At 38.8% G+C, this 22,643-nt stretch overlaps 4 protein-coding genes across 4 annotated transcripts; all 4 read left to right on the top strand.

Moving 5' to 3' along the window:
* The first annotated feature begins 3,211 nt into the window (after positions 1 to 3,211).
* LOC140539917 (olfactory receptor 4B13-like) lies at positions 3,212 to 4,159 on the top strand. Its single transcript, XM_072662758.1, has one exon. The coding sequence runs from the start codon at positions 3,212 to 3,214 to the stop codon at positions 4,157 to 4,159; it is 948 nt and encodes a 315-aa protein (XP_072518859.1).
* A 5,821-nt stretch (positions 4,160 to 9,980) lies between these two features.
* Positions 9,981 to 10,844, top strand: LOC140539890 (olfactory receptor 4B13-like). Its single transcript, XM_072662717.1, has one exon. The coding sequence runs from the start codon at positions 9,981 to 9,983 to the stop codon at positions 10,842 to 10,844; it is 864 nt and encodes a 287-aa protein (XP_072518818.1).
* A 3,188-nt stretch (positions 10,845 to 14,032) lies between these two features.
* Positions 14,033 to 14,977, top strand: LOC140539742 (olfactory receptor 4B13-like). Its single transcript, XM_072662501.1, has one exon. The coding sequence runs from the start codon at positions 14,033 to 14,035 to the stop codon at positions 14,975 to 14,977; it is 945 nt and encodes a 314-aa protein (XP_072518602.1).
* Positions 14,978 to 17,971: 2,994 nt separating this feature from the next.
* Positions 17,972 to 18,919, top strand: LOC140539849 (olfactory receptor 4B13-like). Its single transcript, XM_072662648.1, has one exon. It carries the CDS (start codon positions 17,972 to 17,974, stop codon positions 18,917 to 18,919), a length of 948 nt encoding a protein of 315 aa, XP_072518749.1.
* The last annotated feature ends 3,724 nt before the right edge of the window (positions 18,920 to 22,643 follow it).

Below are 22,643 nucleotides of genomic sequence, written 5' to 3'. Positions count from 1 at the left end.
ATTGTTTTATTGGAGTTTTCTTTGAGGTTATACAAAGTCGGATCAATATTAGCTATTTATCTTTTGACTTCCGGACCTTCATGTTTCTGTATTTTATGATATGTCCACCCCTGGTCATCCGATTATTTATGGTATGAGTGGTCAGGTGATAAGGAATTTTGTTTGCCAGTTCTTTTTTCGCAAAAAGGTTGATGTGTTAAAACAGTGAACAATTATTTGAATGGAATGAAAGTCATTTTTAAGTCTCTTTATGTCCAGATTAAAATGCTATTGCACTAAAACAGTATAGTTTGGTTTGTCAAAGCAAAGGTCAAAGGTCATTGTACAGTCTTTACAGGTAAGCACCATCTCTTTCTACTAACAAGTCAAAATATTTACCATTGTTACAATTAATTAGGTTCTTAAAATGTCAGTCATTAGAATTTGACTTGGTGTGTAGTTTTATCACTTAAGGTATGATTGTCATGACTGGCTAGGTCAGACAATGATGGGTGAACACTGGCAGGGACGGTGCAATGCAAGATATTTATTAAACATAAAACAGGGGAGAACGTAAATGTGGCAAAGTACAAGGAAAACTGAAAACCACAAACATGGGGGTCTAGCATAGAGCACACTCGCTACATGATGCCATGACTCGAAGGATGTCTGCCCACATCCCCTCCCACCAATACTTGGATGCAAGTAAGTGAAAAGTGCCTCACCTGAATGACCTGAAGCGGGGGAAGCATGTGCCCAGCCAATTAGCCTCTCCTGGAATTCCATGGGGACATAAACCCAGTCCGGATGGCACATGCCGGGAATGGCGGTGCGTGAGAGAACCTCTACAATCTCTGTGTCTAGGTCCCACTGTATCGCCGCGACGGTGACACTGGACAGGAGGATAGGCGCCGGGTCGATCTCTTCCTCACCCACCGACTGGTGGATGCGAGAGAGAGCATCCGCTTTGGTATTGCGTGAGCCCGGTCTGTACGAGATGGTAAACTGGATGGTAAACTGGACCACATAGCTTGCCGGGGGTTCAAACACTTGGCCTGACATAAATAGGCCGCTCAGCCCCCGTTAGTTTCTTGGAGTAGAAGGCGACCGGGTTGGAGCCTGCTACTCTCTCCGTGTCATTGGGAGAGAACAGCCCCCACCCCGGTGTTGGAGGCATCCACCACCACCACGAATGGCCTACGGCCTAATGCTATTGCACTAAAACAGTATGGTTTTGACTGTTACTATTATGTCAAAGCAAAGGTCAAAGGTCATTATACAGTCTTTACAGGTAAGCAACATCTCTTTCTACTAACAACGGGGATCGGGGTGGCGCAACAACGGGGCTGACGTGAAAGCGCGTTTTAGAGTCCTCTGTGGCCGGCGTCCACGTGATGCGCCGTGGGGCTCCCTTTGAGCAGTAACGTGATGGGTGCTGCCAGACTACTAAAGTCCCAAATGAACCTTCAGTAGAAATTGGTGAACCCTAGGAAACGCTGGACCTCCTTAACGGAGCCAGGTGACGGCCACTCTAGGGCCGCTTGAACCTTTGCCTGGTCCATTTGAACCCCCCGCTTGCTTATGACGTACCCTAAAAAGGGAGTCTCTGAGACGTGGAAAACGCATTTCTCAAGCTTGACATAAAGCAGGTGGGACCTGAGTTTCGCCAGGACCAGGCGAACGTGACGCAGGTCAGGGGAGTACACCACTATGTCGTCCATATAGACCACCACGAACCGTGCGAGGTAGTCCTTCAGGATGTCATTAATGAATGACTGGAAGACAGAGGGGGCGTTGGCTAACCCGTACGGCATAACCCGGTACTGATAATGCCCCCTGGCGGTCATGAACGCCGTCTTCCACTCATCCCCCTCCCTGATGCGCACTAGGTTGTATGTGCTGCGCAGATCTAGCTTACAGAAGATCCGGGCTCACCGCTTTTATTAAGGCAAGGCCTAACAATAAGGCAGATTTTGATTGGATATCTACTTAGATGAAATAGAGATTCAGATTGGTTCTGTCTCTGAGTTTGTTTCCCTGTTGCCCACCCCCAGCTGAAATATAGATTTTGATAGGTTCTGACTTTGAGTTTGACTCTCTGTTATCCCACCTGACGTAAATGCCTGTACATGTAGACAAACAGTACCAACAAGATGGCGGGACTAAACAGAAAAGTTTAATCCCATGAAATCATGGACATTTGAGTGGTTTATTTTGGCAGTGGCAGCTTCTGGGAAGTACCAGTATGCAGGAAAAGGTCCTGGTATGCCAAAGAGTTAATACTGCTGGTACTGCCTACTGACCGGTGAGTATCATCCCACTTTGAGCACTGTTTAGTAATATAACATGTCGGTCCATTTACACAGAACTTAAATCAGGCAGGTGTTCTTTACATTGTGACCAAATGTCATTATGAATGGACCAATAGAAATGCTCCAATTTGTTTTTACTTTGGTTTCTATTGAAAGTATAGTAGGCATAGCAAAGCACCTTATTTGACAGGTCACAAGGACCGTCCCACTTCCCTGAGCTATAAAAGTCAGCCTGGCAGCAAACCAGTTCAGTTGACCTTCTCCTTCTACTGCCTGGCAGCAGTACAACTGTGTGGTGTAAAGTCTCACTTTTTGTTATCATGATGTTTAAATTGACATTACATATAACACCTGATTGACCTGATTTGCACACAGTGTTATACAGTGTAAATGCAGTAATGTGTTAAATGAATGTTAAGTGTACTTTGAAAAGTGGGAAAACCAAGTTACTGACATTATGTAAATAACAATAGGTTTGAAAAAGCTAAGCTAAGAATAGAGTATTATGGTCACCTTATTGTCTTGTGTTTAGTAATGTCTAAGCTTAGAGGTATCTTTGAACTATTAGTCTATTCTAACTAGCTAAGGTTTTCTTGGGTAAATAGCAAAGCCCTTTTGAAAGTCGCTCTGGATAAGAGCGTCTGCTAAATGCCGTAAATGTAAGGTAAATGTAAATTTCTCTTCTGACAATATATATTAAGCAAAGGTAAATAAGTAAATAACACATTTATAATACAGTTATACATCTTAATGGTAGTAAAGCTCAGTATATTTTCAAAGCTGAGTCCAAGTGGTTGGATTTGTGCTTCAGGCATGCAGATATATAAATGCTGTGTAGATCCAGTCATGTTTGAAAAAGTTCAATGTATTTTCTAATTTACTTATTTCCTTATGCTTTTTTTAGACAAAACAGAAGTACTATGGAAAACACATCAACTTTTACAACATTCATTTTTGAAGGCTATTTTGTGATGGACCAGCAGAAGCCTTTGTACTTCACTGTTTTCCTTTTACTCTATGTTGCAATTGTTCTGCTAAACTCACTTCTGATTGCAGTGATTTACAGTGAAAGGACTTTGCATAATCCCATGTATATTCTTGTGTGCCATCTGTCTGTTAACGGCATCTATGGCAGTTCAGGTTTGATCCCTCATCTGTTATTTAACCTTGCTACTCAGTTTCATAAGATATCTCTGGCAAATTGTCTGATACAAATATTCTGCTTGCACACTTTCAATATTATTGAAGTAACTATATTGGCTGTTATGGGATATGATCGATACATCGCAATTTGTCACCCTCTTCATTATCATAGCCTGATGTCACACAGAAAGCTTCAGATTTTAGTTATTTTTATGTGGATTTATCCTCTGATTACATTTCTCTTATATGAGTCATTAACTATTCGCTTGACCTTCTGCAGTCCAGTTATAACTAAGACACACTGCATGAATTTTGAACTCATTAAACTCTCTTGCACAGATATCACAGTTCATAGTGTAATCGGCCTTGTTTTAACTATGACTGTATTTACGTTTCCACAGATGCTCCTGATTTTGTTTTCTTATGCACAGATTTTGCGAGTTTGTCTTTATTCTTCTAAAGAATGTAAAACAAAAGCTGTTCAGACGTGCACACCTCACCTTCTCGCTGTTTTGAATTATTTAATTGGAGTTTTCTTTGAGGTTATACAAAGTCGTTTCAATATTAAGTATTTATCTTTTGACTTCCGGACCTTCATGTCTCTGTATTTTATGATATGTCCACCTCTGATCAATCCGATTATTTATGGTATGAGTGGTCAGGTGATAAGGAATTTTGTTTGCCAGTTCTTTTTTCGCAAAAAGGTTGATGTGTTAAAACAGTGAACAATTATTTGAATGGAATAAAAGTCATTTTTAAGTCTCTTTATGTTCATGCTAAGATTAAAATGCTCTTGCACTAAAACAGTATGGTTTGGACTGTTACTATTAGGTAAAAGCAAAGGTCAAAGGTCATTGTACAGTCTTTATAGGTAAGCACCATCTCTTTCTACTAACAAGTCAAAATATTTACCATTGTTACAATTAATTAGGTTCTTAAAATGTCAGTCATTAGAATTTGACTTGGTGTGTAGTTTTATCACTTAAGCTATGATAGGGAAGATGCTCCCCTTAAGGAACAAAGGCAGTGTTCAACAAAGATTAGATACATGCAAATTTGCTGTTTATAAGCAAACACAATTTGAGGAGCAATACGATCATAACATTCATTGTTGGAAATTGGAAATATATGTCATTTCATTATTACATCTTGTTTAGGGGACTATCATTTAAATAATTTAAGTAGTTTCAGGACAATAAAATGAATAAAATACTCTTTAAACTAAATCCTTCAAGGACATTTTTTAAAATACAAATGGTTGCACTTATCATTATTAAATAATATTGCCTGGAAAAATAGCTACCATTTTTTGTGAATCACCAAACTGAGGCACAAATCTGAGGATTCCAACATGTCCATATGTGATGGTTACCAGGTACATCATGGCTCTTTAGGGCAAGGCCTTCTGGTTATAACAATAAGGCAGACTGGCTAGCTCACACTTTTCTCCTAACTTAACTCATTTTGCTGAGTTGATTTAGTTAAACTGAATCATTCTAGTTAATACAGTTAAGCAAATGTAACAAAAAGTATTTTTTAAAAGTGCTGAATGATGCCAAAAAGTAAACATTAATTTAGGATTTAGGATTGGGTTAGCTTGCTGAAGAGTCTCAATGCTCAATGCATGGCTGTGTGCACCTGAGTACACAGAGGGCTATTACAAATGACAGGCCTTGTGGAGCGTTGCAAATGTTATATTTTGCCCAATCATTTTTTTTAAATATTTGAGCAATATCAGTATCTTATACACAAGCAAGCTTCTCTTCTCTATGGAAATGTTAATAGGCAGGGTCAGCTAGACAGGCTGAAAGGTTAGATAAGAAAGCTGTAAGACTTAAGCTGTAATGCTTAAGTAAGTATGTATTAAAATGTACTGTAGTTTAGCATTTAGCTAAATTGTAGATAATTACAACATAAAACAACTGGCAAAGCAGATGAAGAAGGAATAGGAGACATACTGATGACATCATATACATAGCTGTGACGCAATGTTGTTCAATGATCAATGATGAAGTGACTGCTGTGCTACTGCGGCAATCCTGTTCAACTTCTCTGAGTCTGGCTGTTAGCATTATGGCTAACTCACTCCAACTCCACTGAGCCCATCTGTTATGTCTGTTAGCATTGCAGCACCAACCCTGTGAAGTGCTGAGACACTGCTGAACCCAGCTGTTAGCAACAGCTGGCAACAAAAGTTTTTTGCTGCTATATTAATGTCAACATATTTACCATGGTTACAATTAATTAGGTTCTTAAAATGTCAGTCATTAGAATTTGACTTGGTGTGTAGTTTTATCACTTAAGGTATGATTGTCATGACTGGCTGGGTCAGACAATGACGGGTGAACACTGGCAGGGACGGTGCGATGCAAGATATTTATTAAACATAAAACAGGGGAGAACGTAAATGTAGCGGTGGCACAGTACAGGGAAAACTGAGAACCACAAACAAACATGTGACAACGTAAAGTGGGCGAAAACAATAAACCCAACCCTGGTGGAAATCTAGGGAGCTAAGCTTGAACAGGGAAAATGAACAGGGAGGTATAACAAGAACTAAAACTACTGGCCATGCCAGCCGAAATGGGGATACAGGGGATAATACAAACAGTGCTCGTCAGGTGCAACAGAACTTACTCAACGTGAATACGGAGCTGTGAGATCAGTCGCCGAACCCAAGAGGCGACCCAGAACAAACCAGAGCAATAGTACTCTCCTGAGCGGTGATAGCCGAGTAGGACCCTGGAACTGTGAAGGACTATCATGGACATCCTCGTGAAGAACTAACTAGACGCTAGACTACGTAAACCAAATGCAGACGCCAACTCACCAGGTTGGCTCAGAACAGTACATTCTCTGCAATGCGTAGATTCGCGTTCGCTCCCTAAATACCGCCGCCTCAGGTGATACAAATCAATGAAACCATGAATACAAATCAAACACACGTGAGGACAACTAATACATGAACTAATACATGAACTTATACTCCCCTGGTCCTGGCGAGACTCAGGTCCCACCTGCTTTATGTCAAGCTTGAGAAATGTGTTTTCCACGTCTCAGAGACTCCCTTTTTGGGGTACGTCATAAGCGAGCTGGGGGTTCAAATGGACCAGGCAAAGGTTCAAGTGGTCCTAGAGTGGCCGTCACCTGGCTCCGTTAAGGAGGTCCAGCGTTTCCTAGGGTTCGCCAATTTCTACCGAAGGGTTATTTGGGACTTCTGTCTGGCAGCGCCCATCACGTTACTGCTCAACATCACGTGGACGCCGGCCACGGAAGACTCGTTCCACGCGCTAAAACACGCTTTCACGTCAGCCCCGTTGTTGCACCACCCCGATCCCCGTAGGCCGTTTGTGGATGGGAGTGGGGGCTGTTCTCTTCCAATGACACGGAGAGAGTGACAGGCTCCACCCGGTCTCCTTCTACTCCAAGAAACTAACGGGTAGCTGTTAAGATGGCACTATCTGAGTGCCGTCATTGGTTGGAGGGCACTGCCCACCCCTTTCTAGTCATAACTGACAAGAAAAGTATTTACGTCAGCCCAAGTGTTTGAACCCCCGACAAGCTAGGTGGTCCCTGTTTTTTGCCAGGTTCGAGTTTACCATCTCGTACAGACCGGGCTCACGTAATACCAAAGCAGACTCTCTCTCTCGCATCCACCAGTCGGTAGTTGAGGAAGAGATCGACCCGGCGCCTATCCTCCAGTCCAGTGTCACCGTCGTGGCGATACAGTGGGACCTAGACATGGGACCTAGACATTGGTCCTTTCAGGTGCAGGTGAGAACTGAAACAAGAAGCTTAGTTGTCAAACAAAGAGTCCATGAACAGAACGACTCTATGGATGTCTGCCCTCATCCCCTCCCACCAATACTTGGATGCAAGTAAGTGAAAAGTGCGTTTCTCACCTGGATGACCTGAAGTGGAGGAAGCGTGTGCCCAGCCAATGAGCCTCTCCCGGAATTCCATGGGGACATAAACCCGGTCTGGAGGGCACATGGCGGGAAAGACGGTGCGTGAGAGAACCGCACCGGTTCTCTCACACACCAATCTCTGTGTCTAGGTCCCACTGTATTGCCGCGACAGTGACACTGGACAGGATAGGCGCCGGGTCGATCTCTTCCTCACCCACCGACTGGTGGATGCGAGAGAGAGTGTCCGCTTTGGTGTTGCGTGAGCCCGGTCTGTACGAGATGGTAAACTGGAACCAGGCAAAAAACAGGGACCACCTAGCTTGCCATGGGTTCAAACACTTGGCCTGACGTAAATACTCTAGGTTTTTGTTGTCAGTTAAGACTAGAAAGGGGTGGGCAGTGCCCTCCAACCAATGACGCCACTCAGATAGTGCCATCTTAACAGCTAGGAGTTCTTTATTCCCTACCCCGTAGTTCCGCTCAGTCCCCGTTAGTTTCTTGGAGTAGAAGGCGACCGGGTGGAGCCTGTCGCTCTCTTCGTGTCATTGGGAGATACCAGCCTCCACCCCGGTGTTGAAGGCATCCACCTCCACCACGAACGGCCTACGGAGATTGGGGTGGCCCAACAACGGGGCTGACGTGAAAGCGCGTTTTAGGGAGGAACGAGTCCTCCCTTGAGCAGTGACGTGATGGGCACTGCCAGACTACTAGTCCCAAATGTACCTTCGGTAGAAATTGCCGAACCCTAGGAAACGCTGGACCTCTTTAATGGAGCCAGGTGACGGTCACTCTAGGACCACTTTGCCTGGTCCATTTGAACCCCCCGCTCGCTTATGACGTACCCTAAAAAGGGAGTCTCTGAGACGTAGAAAACGCATTTCTCAAGCTTGACATAAAGCAGGTGGGACCTGAGTCTCGCTAGGACCAGGTAAACGTGACGCACATGTGAGGTCAGGTCAGGGGAGTACACCAGTATGTCGTCCAGAAAGACCACCATGACCCGTGCGAGGTTGTCCTTCAGGACGTCATTAATGGATGAGTGGAAGACAAAGGGGGCGTTGGCTAACCCGTACGGCATAACCCGGTACTGATAATGCCCCCTGGTGGTCATGAACGCCGTCTTCCACTCATCCCCCTCCCTGATGCGCACTAGGTTGTATGCGCTGCGCAGATCTAGCTTACTAAAGATCCAGGCTTCCCGCAGCTGTTCAACAGCGGACGGGACCAATAAAATGAAGAAAAAACTCTTTAAACTAAATCCTTCAAGGGCATTTTTTGCACTTATCATTATTATATATAATAATATTGCCTGGAAATAATTTTGGTGGGATGGCTACCATTTTTGGGGAATCACCACTTTGAGGCACAAATCTAAGGATTCCAACATGTCCATATGTGATGGTTACCAGGTACATCATGTTTTTTTTTTTTAAGGCAAGACCTTCTGGTTATAACAATAAGGCCTTATTATAACAATAAGGCAGATTCTGATTGGATATCTACTTAGATGAAATAGAGACTCAGATTGGTTCTGTCTCTGAGTTTGATTCCCTGTTGCCCACCCCCAGCTGAAATATAGATTTTGATAGGTTCTGACTTTGAGTTTGACTCTCTGTTATTCGACCCCAGCTAAACTAGAGATTCTGATTGGTTCTGCCTGTGTGTTTGACTCTTTGTTGTCCCACCTGACGTAAATGCCTGTACATGTAGACAAATAGTACCAACAAGATGGCGGGACTTAAACAGAAAAGTTTAATCCCATGAAATCCTGGACATTTGAGTGGTTTATTTTGGCAGTGGCAGCTTCTGGGAAGTACCAGTATGCAGGAAAATGTCCTGGTATGCCAAAGAGTTAATACTGCTGGTACTGCCTACTGACCGGTGAGTATCATCCCACTTTGAGCACTGTTTAGTAATATAACATGTCGGTGGAACAAAAACCTTGTATCTCTATTTACACAGAACTTAAATCAGGCAGGTGTTCTTTACATTGTGACCAAATGTCATTATGAATGGACCAATAGAAATGCTCCAATTTGTTTTTACTTTGGTTTCTATTGAAAGTATAGTAGGCATAGCAAAGCACCTTATTTGACAGGTCACAAGGACTGTCCCACTTCCCTGAGCTATAAAAGTCAGCCCAGCAGCAAACCAGTTCAGTTGACCTTCTCCTTCTACTGCCTGACAGCAGTACAACTGTGTGGTGTAAAGTCTCACTTTTTGTTATCATGATGTTTAAATTGACATTACATATAACACCTGATTGACCTGATTTGCACACAGTGTTATACAGTGTAAATGCAGTAATGTGTTAAATGAATGTTGAGTGTACTTTAAAAAGTGGGAAAACCAAGTTACTGTTATTATGTAAATAACAATAGGTTTGATAAAGCTAAGCTAAGAATAGAGTACTATGGTCACCTTATTGTCTTGTGTTTAGTAATGTCTAAGCTTAGAGGTATCTTTGAACTATTAGTCTATTCTAACTAGCTAAGGTTTTCTTGGGTAAATAGCAAAACCCTTTTGAAAGTCCCTCTGGATATAAATGCTGTGTAGATCCAGTCATGTTTGAAAAAGTTCAATGTATTTTCTAATTTACTTATTTCCTTATGCTTTTTTTAGACAAAACAGAAGTACTATGGAAAACACATCAACTTTTACAACATTCATTTTTGAAGGCTATTTTGTGATGGACCAGCAGAAGCCTTTGTACTTCACTGTTTTCCTTTTACTCTATGTTGCAATTGTTCTGCTAAACTCACTTCTGATTGCAGTGATTTACAGTGAAAGGACTTTGCATAATCCCATGTATATTCTTGTGTGCCATCTGTCTGTTAACGGCATCTATGGCAGTTCAGGTTTGATCCCTCATCTGTTATTTAACCTTGCTACTCAGTTTCATAAGATATCTCTGGCAAATTGTCTGATACAAATATTCTGCTTGCACACTTTCAATATTATTGAAGTAACTATATTGGCTGTTATGGGATATGATCGATACATCGCAATTTGTCACCCTCTTCATTATCATAGCCTGATGTCACACAGAAAGCTTCAGATTTTAGTTATTTTTATGTGGATTTATCCTCTGATTACATTTCTCTTATATGAGTCATTAACTATTCGCTTGACCTTCTGCAGTCCAGTTATAACTAAGACACACTGCATGAATTTTGAACTCATTAAACTCTCTTGCACAGATATCACAGTTCATAGTGTAATCGGCCTTGTTTTAACTATGACTGTATTTACGTTTCCACAGATGCTCCTGATTTTGTTTTCTTATGCACAGATTTTGCGAGTTTGTCTTTATTCTTCTAAAGAATGTAAAACAAAAGCGGTTCAGACGTGCACACCTCACCTTCTCGCTGTTTTAAATTATTTAATTGGAGTTTTCTTTGAGGTTATACAAAGTCGTATTTCCACCCCTGGTCAACCCTATGATTTATGGTATAAGTGGTCAGGTGATAAGGACCTTTCTTCACAAGTTGTTCTTTCATAAAAAAGTTGCTGTGTTTAAACATTAGACAATGAATTTATTATTTTTATTATATTCATGTCATAAACACCATTTTACAGTAAACAAAATAAATTCAACTAATATATTAAAGAGTAAATACTGCTAAACATGTCAAACTGTTAATTTTACTGAGAATAAATCATTCTGATAGCAAGTAAACACTTCCCCTCTTATTTAAACACTGAAAATAGAGCTACTTAAAACTTCTCTGACAATATGGAGTTCATCTTTCAGCTTTGGAATTTACCAAAAATGCTTTATTGTTAAAAGCAATTAAACAGTGATCATATTTAAACACTGATTTAATCTACACAATGCATTAGCTTGCTGAAGAGTAGACTATGGCTGTACTACCTTTCACATGATCCAAGCACACAGAAGGCCATCACAAAAGACTTGGGGGATACATAAACCGCAGGCTATAAAGAAGGCCATTAGACTAGCTATGACACAGCTTAGATAAGTCTTGTTCTCTATTGCTTGAAATAAATACATTTTAGAATGCTAAACATATTATAGATATATAAAAATACCATCACTGTCCAAAGAACATGTATCTCCAAAAGAGCAACTTTACAGGAAGACGAAACATTCAATAGAAGTCAATGTAAAAAGATTTTAATCCAAGTCAATTATTGGTCCATTCATCCAGAATTCTTTACACAGTGCAGCTACAGGGTTTAAAGGAAGAAGAAAAAAAAATAAGATTAGTGAAATTAGACTAATTACTTTTGGACCACCAAAAAACACAAATATCGGCATGAAGAAGTAAAAAGAAAAATGTTAACACCTATAGTATGTGTTGTTGATGAATCTGTGAATAAAGGACTTGGGGAAACTGACTGCCATTATTGTTAAGAGTGAGTGGTTTTGTTGTAATATTGTCTATTAACTAACCCTGCTTTGTGCAAGCTGTCTATTAGACAAAGAGGGTTAAAAGTGATTGATTAAAAATGTTTGTATGCTTTCAGAAAGATGCTGGGCATTATGGGAAATATTGTGCCTGTAGTATATTCTTGTGAAATGTCATGTAGTTCTGTTTAGCAGTTCAGAATGAAATAGACTTTATACTGCTGTATAATAATTAGTGGGTCTAATGGCGCCTCTGGTGCAGGCATAAGACACATAGATTGGAATCTAGCTATGCCAATGAAAGTCAAAGAAGTTATTAAGAGGCTGAAAAACACAAATAAAACCATTAAAGACATCAGTCAAACCTTGAGATTACCAAAATCAACGGTGTGGATCATCTTTAAAAAGGGCAAATGCACTGGTGAGGTCATTAATTGTAAAGGGACTGGAAAGCCAAGAAACACATCCACTGTTCATTGTTATTAATCTCTAGATGAATCCTTAATTGTCTGTTCAACAGATCTGAAAACAGCCTTGAGAATGTAGGTCTGTATTTGTCAGAGATTACTATCTGCAGAAGACATCATTTACTGAAGTACAGGGGCTACAATGCAATCATCAAAGTGCTAAACAGACTGACCACATTACAGTTTGTAAAAAAAACACACAATACTTAAAAGAGCCTGCAGATGAGACCAGGACTAACCTGAATTAGACTTATGGCAAGAGTAAAGTGTGGACTGCCCACGATCCAAAGCATACTGCCTTGTCTGTGAAACATGGAGGTAGGTTGTCACGGCTTGGGCATGTATGGTTGCCACAGGTACTGGAGCACTTATCTTTATTAATGATGTAACTACTGAACGCAGTAGCACAATGAATTCTGAGGTGTGTAGGAACATCATATCTACTCAAGTTCCAGTAAATGCCTCCAAACTCATTGGAATGGCTTCATCCTACTGCGAAATAATTTCCCCAAACATGCTAAGATAACACAAGTGTTTCTCAAAGTAAAAAGTTGAAAGTTCTTGTCAGTCACCTGATTTAAATTCAATGAAGCATGTGTTCCATAAACTGAAGAGAAAACTTAAGGGAACAAGGCCCTGAAACAAGCAAGCTGAGGATGGCTGCTTTAGAAGCTTGGCTAAGCATCTCAGCACCAAGTGAACTCTCTAAACCGCAGACTTGGACCACAGTCATTGCATGTAAAAGAGATGTAACAAGGCACTAAACATGACGGCTTTAATGTACCTAGCATAGCTAAAGGTGCCCGTATTTGTCACTGTACAGTATACACTGCACAACGAAATGTGTCCTCTGCATTTAACCCATCTGTGGTAGTGGACACACACACTAGTGAACTAGGGGCAGTTAGTACACACACACCCAGAGTGGTGGGCAGCCAACTCCAGCGCCCAGGGAGCAGAAAGGGTAAAGAGTCTTGCACAGTGGCAGCTTGCCAAGCCCGGGAGTCAAACCCATAACCCTGTTATTGATAACCTGGCGCTCTAACCACTGAGCCACCACTGCCCCATGTAATTGTACCCAAGGTAATTCCCTAAAATGAGGGGGGCTGTGTAAAAAGGTGGTTTAATTTCAACATGCTGAAACCCCAATGCCCAACCCCAATACTCTTAAATTAAAGTCTGGAATGTGTACTTTAATGCTTCACTCTTTAGAGACATTGCACTGTCTATGTTTTTTTTCACAATCCTCAGCATAGACAAAATGATGTTTCACTGGTCACAAGGAATTCACAGACCTCCCACTTCTCTGAGCTATAAATCTGGCTTGACAGCAGATACATTTAGTTGACCATCTCCTTGTACTGTTTAAAGAACGACTGTTCAGTAAGTTTTATTTTTAATCAAACACTTGGTTGAGAATGTGTTACTTAGATTAGGCTACTGTGTTTAATGCTGTATTTTTTGTAAAATAACAAATGTAATAATGTACTAAATGCAAATAATATTTACTTAAACAAGAAGAGAAATTAAATTGATTTTAAAGTTTAGAAATTGATAAAAGTTTACAAGTTAAATTTAGACATTCATGATCAATAGTAACAATATCTGTAATATGTGCTAAGAATATTTGGTTATAGCGGTAACAAATTGTATCTGAGGAGATATTTTATTGTTTAAGTGTTTAGATAAATGCACATTTAGAGCACTTGCTATAAAATATCACAAATGCAACAGAAAATAGATGAAATGTTTATTTGCTCTATCCAGATGCATTAATGTTTAAAAATGGAAATGTATTTATTGTGTACTGATAGTCTTCTGTTCTTTTTGTAGAAAAGCTACATTGGCACTATGAATGCATCAACTTTAACAACATTCATTTTTGATGGCTACCTTGTGATGGACCAGCAGAAGCCTTTGTACTTCACTGTTTTCCTTCTACTCTATGTTGCAATTGTTCTGCTAAACTCACTTCTGATTGCAGTGATTTACAGTGAAAGGACTTTGCATAATCCCATGTATATTCTTGTGTGCCATCTGTCTGTTAACGGCATCTATGGCAGTTCAAGTTTGATCCCTCATCTGTTATTTAACCTTGCTACTCAGTTTTATAAGATATCTCTGGCAAATTGTCTGATACAAATATTCTGCTTGCACACTTTCAATATTATTGAACTAACTATATTGGCTGTTATGGGATATGACCGATACATCGCAATTTGTCACCCTCTTCATTATCACAGCCTGATGTCACACAGAAAGCTGCAGATTTTAGTCATTTTTATGTGGGTTTATCCTCTGATTACGTTTCTCTTATATGAGTCATTAACTATTCGCTTGACCTTCTGCAGTCCAGTTATAACTAAGACACACTGCATAAATTTTGAACTCATTAAACTCTCTTGCACAGATATCACAGTTCATAGCGTAATCGGCCTTGTTTTAACTATGACTGTATTTATGCTTCCACAGATGCTCCTGATTTTGTTTTCTTATGCACAGATTTTGCGAGTATGTCTTTATTCTTCTAAAGAATGTAAAACAAAAGCAGTTCAGACATGCACACCTCACCTTCTCGCTGTTTTGAATTATTTCATTGGATGTTTCTTTGAGATTATACAAAGTCGGTTCAATATCAGCTATTTGTCTCATGACTTCCGGACCTTCATGTCTCTCTATTTTATGATATTCCCACCCCTGGTCAATCCTATTATTTATGGTATGAGTGGTCAGGTGATAAGGAATTTTGTTTACAAATTCTTCTTTCGTAAAAAAGTTGCTGTGTTTAAACATTAGGTAATGAATTTATTATTTTTATTATGTTCATGTCAGAAACATAATGTTTTAAATTAGATGAAAATACTAATAGACTAAAAGAGTAAATATTGGTAAACATGCCAAACTGCTCATTTTTACTGAGAATCAAAAAAAGCAAGTAAATAATTCCCCTTATTTTCACAATGAAAATAGAGCTACTTAAAACTTCTCTGTCCACTTTGAAATTGAATAAAATTGAGCATAATTGTTACATTGGTGAAACCAATGAAACAGTGATCATATTTAAACACTGATTTAAACATTGCACAACATGTTAGCTTGCTGAAGAGTAGACTATAGTGTTACTACCTTACACATGACCCGAGCACACAGATGGCCATCACAAAAGACTTGTGGGAAACACAACCCCAGGCTCTGAAGGCCTATAGAGTAGTACTGTTTTTTTTTCCCTGTACAGAAATGTGTATGAGCAAGATAAATAGCTGTTGAGTGTCTAGTTACGACACAGCCTTGAAAAGTCTAGTAAGTTGATGTAAACACTTAATTTCTTGTTATCCATTGCTTGAAGTAAATAAATTTTAGGAAACGAAACATGTAAAAATATATCGTCACTGTCCACAGAACAACATGTATGTCCAAAAGAGCAACTTTACAGGAAGAGGAAAAACCTTAATCTTTAAAGGCTTAACCTTAATATTGAGTGGGTCAATGTAAAAATATTTTATTCCAAGTCAATTTACAGCATTTTTATTGGTCCACTCATTCAGAATTATTTACACAGTGCACAGAGCAGCTTCAGGGTTCAAAGGAAGGAGAAAAATAAAAACAAACAAAAATAATGCACGTTTTGTATTGGACAGCAGCAATATGCATCAAAATAAATATGATTAGTGGAATTAAACCAATTCATTTTGGATCACTAAAAAACAAAAATATCAGCATGATGAAGTCAAAATGTTAATTGTTAATGTCTAGAGTATGTGTTGTTGATGAATCTGTGAATAAAGAACTTGGGGAAACGGACTGCCCTTTTTGTTTAGTATGAGTGGTTTTGTTGTAATAATGTCTATTAACTAATGAATGGTTGTACGCTTTCAAAAAGATGCTGGGCATTTTGGGAAATATAGTGCCTGTAGTGTATTTGTGTGAGATGTCCTGTAGTTTTCCTCAGCAAACCAGGATGAAAATGATTTTATACTGCTATATAAAAATTACTAAATATATCAATGAAAGTCAAAGAAGCTATTAAGAGGCTAAAAAACACAAATAAAACCATTAAAGTCAAACCTTGAGATTACCCAAATCAACGGTGTGGAATATCTTTAGAAAGAACAAATGCACTGGTGAGGTCATTAATTGCAAAGGGACTGGAAAGCAAAGAAACACATCCACTGTTCATTGTTATTAATCTTTAGATGAATCCTCAATTGTCTGTTCAACAGATCTGAAAACAGCCTTGAGAATGTAGGTCTGTATTTGTCAGAGATTATTATCTGCAGAAGACATCATTTACTGAAGTACAGGGGCTACAATGCAATCATCAAAGTGCTAAACAGACTGACCACATTACAGTTTGTAAAAAAAAACACAATACTTAAAAGAGCCTGCAGATGAGACCAGGACTAACCTGAATTAGACTTATGGCAAGAGCAAAGTGTGGACTGCCCACGATCCAAAGCATACTGCCTTATCTGTGAAACATGGAGGTAGGTTGTCACATCTTGGGCATGTATGGTTGCCACAGGTACTGGAGCACTTATCTTCATTGATAATGTAACTACTGAAAGCAGTAGCACAATGAATTCTGAGGTGTATAGGAACATCATATCTACTCAAGTTCCAGTAAATGCCTCCAAACTCATTGGAATGGATTCATCCTACTAAAAAATAATGACCCCAAATATGCCAAGACAACACAAGTGTTTCTCAAAGTAAAAAGTTGAAAGTTCTTGCCAGTCACCTGATTTAAATTCAATGAAGCATGTGTTCCATAAACTGAAGAGAAAACTTAAGGGAACAAGGCCCTGAAACAAGCAAGCTGAGGATGGCTGCTTTAGAAGCTTGGCAAAGCATCACCAGAGGTGAATCTCAGCACCAAGTGAACTCTCTAAACCGCATGCTGAAACCCTAATGTATGTAAATACTCTTAAATTAAAGTCTGAAATTGGTATTTTAATGCTTCACTCTTCAGAGACATTGCACTGTCTATGTTTTTAAAATCCTCAGCATAGATGAAATGATGTTTCACAGGTCACAAGGAATTCACAGACCTCCCCCTTTTCTAAGCTATAAATCTGGCTTCACAGCAGATACATTTACCTGACCATCTCCTTGTACTGTTTAAAGAACGACTGTTCAGTAAGTTTTATTTTTCATCAAACACTTGGTTGAGAATGTGTTACTTAGATTAGGCTACTGTGTTTAATGTTGTATTTTTTTGTAAAATAACATAAATGTAATAATGTATTAAATACAAGTAATATTTACTTAAACAAGAATATAAATTAAATTGATTTTAAAGTTTAGAGTACTTTAGAGTACTTTAAATCTAGACATTTATGATGAGTAATAATGGTGGTTGGTGTGGCGCAACAGATAACACCACTGAGCTAAAACACCATGTGGGAGACTGGGGTTCGATTCCCAGTCTGGGTGACTGTGCTGCGCTACACCAATAAGAGTCCTTGGGCAAGACTCCTAACACTACACTGTCCCACCTCTGTAAGTCGCTCTGGATAAGGGCGTCTGCTAAATGCCATAAATGTAAATGTAATTAACATTTCTATGCAATATGTGCTAAGATGTAATATTTGGTTACATTATAGTGGTTACAAATTGTATTTGGGGAGATAGCACTTACTATAAAATATCACAAATGCAACAGAAAAATAGAAGAAGTGTTTATTTGCTCTATCCAGATGCATTAAGATGTTTGCATCCAGATGTTTAAAAAATGTATTTATTGTGTACTGATAGTCTTCTATTTTTTTGTAGAAAAGCTACATTGGCACTATGGAAAATGCATCAACTTTTACAACATTCATTTTTGAAGGCTATTTTGTGATGGACCAGCAGAAGCCTTTGTACTTCACTGTTTTCCTTTTACTCTATGTTGCAATTGTTCTGCTAAACTCACTTCTGATTGCAGTGATTTACAGTGAAAGGACTTTGCATAATCCCATGTATATTCTTGTGTGTCATCTGTCTGTTAACAGCATCTATGGCAGTTCAAGTTTGATCCCTCATCTGTTATTTAACCTTGCTACTCAGTTTCATAAGATATCTCTGGCAAATTGTCTGATACAAACATTCTGTTTACACACATTCAATATTATTGAACTAACTATATTGGCTGCTATGGGATATGATCGATACATCGCAATTTGTCACCCTCTTCATTATCACAGCCTGATGTCACACAGAAAGCTTCAGATTTTAGTCATTTTTATGTGGGTTTATCCTCTGATTACGTTTCTCTTATATGAGTCATTGACTATTCGCTTGACCTTCTGCAGTCCAGTTATAACTAAGACACATTGCATGAATTTTGAACTCATTAAACTCTCTTGCACAGATGTTACAGTTCATGGCATAATCGGCCTTGTTTTAACTATGACTGTATTTATCCTTCCACAGATGCTCCTGATTTTGTTTTCTTATGCACAGATTTTGCGAATTTGTCTTTTTTCTTCTAAAGAAAGCAAAACAAAAGCGGTTCAGACGTGCACACCTCACCTTCTCGCTGTTTTAAATTATTTTATTGGAGTTTTATTTGAGATTATACAAGGTCGTATCCATATTAGCTATTTATCTTATGACTTCCGGACCTTCATGTCTCTGTATTTTATGATATTTCCACCCCTGGTCAATCCTATTATTTATGGTATGAGTGGTCAGGTGATAAGGACTTTTGTTTGCAAACTCCTCTTTCATAAAAAAGTTGCTGTGTTTAAACATTAAGCAATTAATTTATTATTTTTATGTTCATGTAAGATTTCATTTTACAGCCTAAAAAATAAATTCCATTAAAAGACTAATAGATTGACAGAGTAAATATTGGTAAACAAGTAAAACTACTCAATTTACTAAGAATCAATCATTCTGATAGTAAGTACACCCCCACTCCCTCTTATTTTAACACTGAACATAGAGCTACTGAAGAGTAGACTATAGAGGTACTACCTTACACATGACCCAAGCACACATAAGGCCATCACAAAAAACTTGGGGGATACACAAACCCCAGGCCATGTAGGCCTATAGAGTAGCACTGCTTGATTCCCGGTACAGAAAGACATATATATTTATAAAAAACGTTCGAGAAAGATAAATAGTCCATAGGATGAGTGGCTAGTTATGAAACAGCCTAGAAAAGTCTAGTAAGTTGATGAAAACATCTATTTCTTGTTTTCTATTGCTTGAAGTAAATTAATGGTCCAAGGTAAACAACCAATTCATTTTGGACCACAAAAAACTGTAAATAGCATCAGGATATAAATAAAAATATTAATTGTTAACATCTATAGTATGTTTTGTTGATGAATCTGTGAATGAAGGAGGGAATTGACTGCCTTTATTGCTTAGTATGAGTGGTTTTGTTGTAATAGTGTCCTTTAACTAACCCTCCTTTATGCAGTCCACCTTTTAGCTTTCAGAAAGACTCTGGGGCATTATGGAAAATGTAGTGCCTTTAGTATATTTGTGTGACATGTCCTGTAATTCTCTTTGGCATTCCAGAATGAAATGACCTTTTTACTGTTGTAATAACTGGGTCTAATGACACCCCTGGTGTTAATAAGCTTTCACACACATTTGAAGTCTTTAGTTGACTTTGTTCAACATGTGGACAAGAGGTATGACAAGAATAAAACCATTAAAGACATTAGTCAAACTTTGTAATAGCCAAAATTGGGAACTCTATAAATTGCAGACTTCAAGCAATCATTGCATGTAAGAGATTTCGCTGCTGTTCAATGAAACAAATGTATCTCCATTGTATCCATTGTACCCATTTGAACCCTGTAGCTGTTCTGTACATGGTGTAAACAATTCTGGGTAAATAGTCTAATAGAAATGCTCTAAATGATTTGAAATAAACTTTTATTGTACATTGACTTCCATTCAAAGTTAAAAACAAATTTGCCTTCTCCTGTAAAGTCACCATTTTGGAGATGCTTATTTTCAGTGGATAGCAACAATATGGAACACAGTACTAAACATGACTGCTTTAAATTATCTAAAATAATTATGTCCCAAGCGATGTCCCTGAAATTAGGAGGCTGTGTTAAAAGGTGTTGTAATATTAACATGGTAAAACCACAATGTATGCAAATACTGTACCTTTCAATTAAAGTCTAAAAGACATCTATTTATTATAACTGATTGCTTAGATTTGAAAATCTGAACTGTAGAGAAGGGCATATAAAGGAGAAATATGTCTTTGTCTCAAACATTATATGGGACCCTGCAAGTTATTTGTATTCATAATGAATAAACTAACTGAAATGCTCTGAAAGTGCTGATAATAAAATCTCATATTCAAAGTTTTTTTTCTAGCCATCTTCTCTAAAGTTACCTTTTAGTGATACTTGAAAGTATGAGATGTTTTAGAGATAATGAAATTAGCTTGGTTGGCATAGAAGAATTACTGTAGAAAACACAGACACCATGGTTTCAACCCCTTCCACTCTACAGAAATGAAGCCAACATTGTCTGCCATGTTGTCAACTTTTCAACCAGAGTCTGCACAGTAGAGACTAAAGGCGGAGCTAGATTTGCAGACTCATTTGGTAGACCAGCCTCCTTCTCCCAGACCAAGCATGTAACAGGACTACCTTCATTGAGATTACAGTGCAGGAACAGAGCAGATTATCCTCCTGGGTTTCCAGTTTGTCCAAATAGTGTAAAGTTTCCGCAGTAAAAGTGCTGCTCATGTACACACATGAAGAAAATTGTTGGTACTCCTCTGTTAATGAAAGAAAAACCCACAATGGTTACAGAATATCTTAAATCTGACAAAAGTAATAATAAATAAAAATTCAATGAAAATGAACAAATAAAAATTCGACATTGATTTTGAACCATGCTCCAACAGAATAAAAAAAAAAAAAAGTAAACTCATTAAACAGGCCTGGACAAAAAATTATGGTCCCCCTGAAAATAATGTGATCAAAGGGACATGTTAAATCAAGGTGTATCTACTACTTAGCATCACAGGTATCTACACTCTTGTAATCAGTCAGTGGGCCTATATATAGGGCTACAGGTAGTAACTGTGCTGTTTGGTGACATGATGTGTACCACACTCAACATGGACCAGAGGAAGCGAAGGATAGAGTTGCCTCAGGAGATTAGAAGGAAAATTATAGACAAATGTTAAAGGTAAAGGTTATAAGACCATCTCCAAGCAGCTTGATGTTCCTGTGACTACAGTTGCATATATTATTTAGAAATTTAAGACCCATGGGACTGTAGCCAACCTCCATGGATGTGGCCACAGGAGGAAAATTGATGACAAATCAAAGAGACGGATAATACGAATGGCAACAAAAGAACCCAGAAAAACTTCTAAAGAGATTAAAGGTGAACTTCACGCTCAAGGAACATCAGTGTCAGATCACACCATCTGTCATTGTTTGAGCCAAAGTGGACCAAGGAGGACACCATTGTTGAAAACAAATCATAAAAAAATGGAATTTTCCAAACTACATGTTGACAAGCCCCAAAGCTTTTGGGAGAATGTCCTATGGACAGATGAGACAATAATGGAACTTTTTGCCAAGGCACATCAGCTCTATGTTCACAGACAGAAAAATGAAGCATATCAAGAAAAGAACACTGTCCCTACTGTGAAACATGGGGGAGGCTCTGTTATGTTCTGGGGCTGCTTTGCTGCATCTGGTCCAGTGTGTCTTGAATCTGTGCAGGGTACAATGAAATCTCAAGGCTATCAAGGGATTCTAGAGAGAAATGTGCTGCCCAGTGACAAAAAGCTTGGTCTCAGTCACAGGTCATGGGTCTTGCAACAGGATAATGCTTAAAACACCCAAGAATGGCTAAGAGGAAAACATTGAACTATTCTGAAGTGGCCTTCTATGAGCCCTGACATAAATCCTATTGAGCATCTTTGGAAGGAGCTAAAACATGCCGTCTGGGAAAGGCACCCTTCAAACCTGAGAGAACTGGAGCAGTTGGTCATGAGGAGTGGGCCAAAATACCTGCTGAGAGGTGCAAATTGTCTCATCCTGTCTCATTGACAGTTACAGGAATCGTTTGATTGCAGTGATTGCCTCAAAAGGTTGTGCAACAAAATATTGAGTTAAGGGTACCATCATTTTTGTCCAGGTGTGTTTAATGAGTTTACTTTTTTTAAATAATTTTGTTAAAACATGGTTCAAAATCAATGTTGGATTTCCAGTTGTTCATTTTCATAGAATTTTTATTTATTATTACTTTTGTCAGATTCAGGTTAATTCTGTGACCATTGTGGGTTTTTTCTTTCATTAACCGAAGGGTACAAACAATTTTGTCTCTGTGTGTAAGTTTTAACTACAGCTCTGCTACTCTATGTAATGAACAGAAAGGATGTGATGCAGGTTCTGCAGACAACCAGTCTCTTCCAGCCAAGGCAGTTAATCAATTCATACTAAGTGAAACATAGCAGCATAATGTTTAAAAAAAAATC

The sequence above is a fragment of the Salminus brasiliensis genome, chromosome 18 (genome assembly GCF_030463535.1).
Source record: "Salminus brasiliensis chromosome 18, fSalBra1.hap2, whole genome shotgun sequence".
NCBI lineage: Eukaryota > Metazoa > Chordata > Actinopteri > Characiformes > Bryconidae > Salminus > Salminus brasiliensis.
This window is presented reverse-complemented; position numbering and strand designations above follow the sequence as displayed.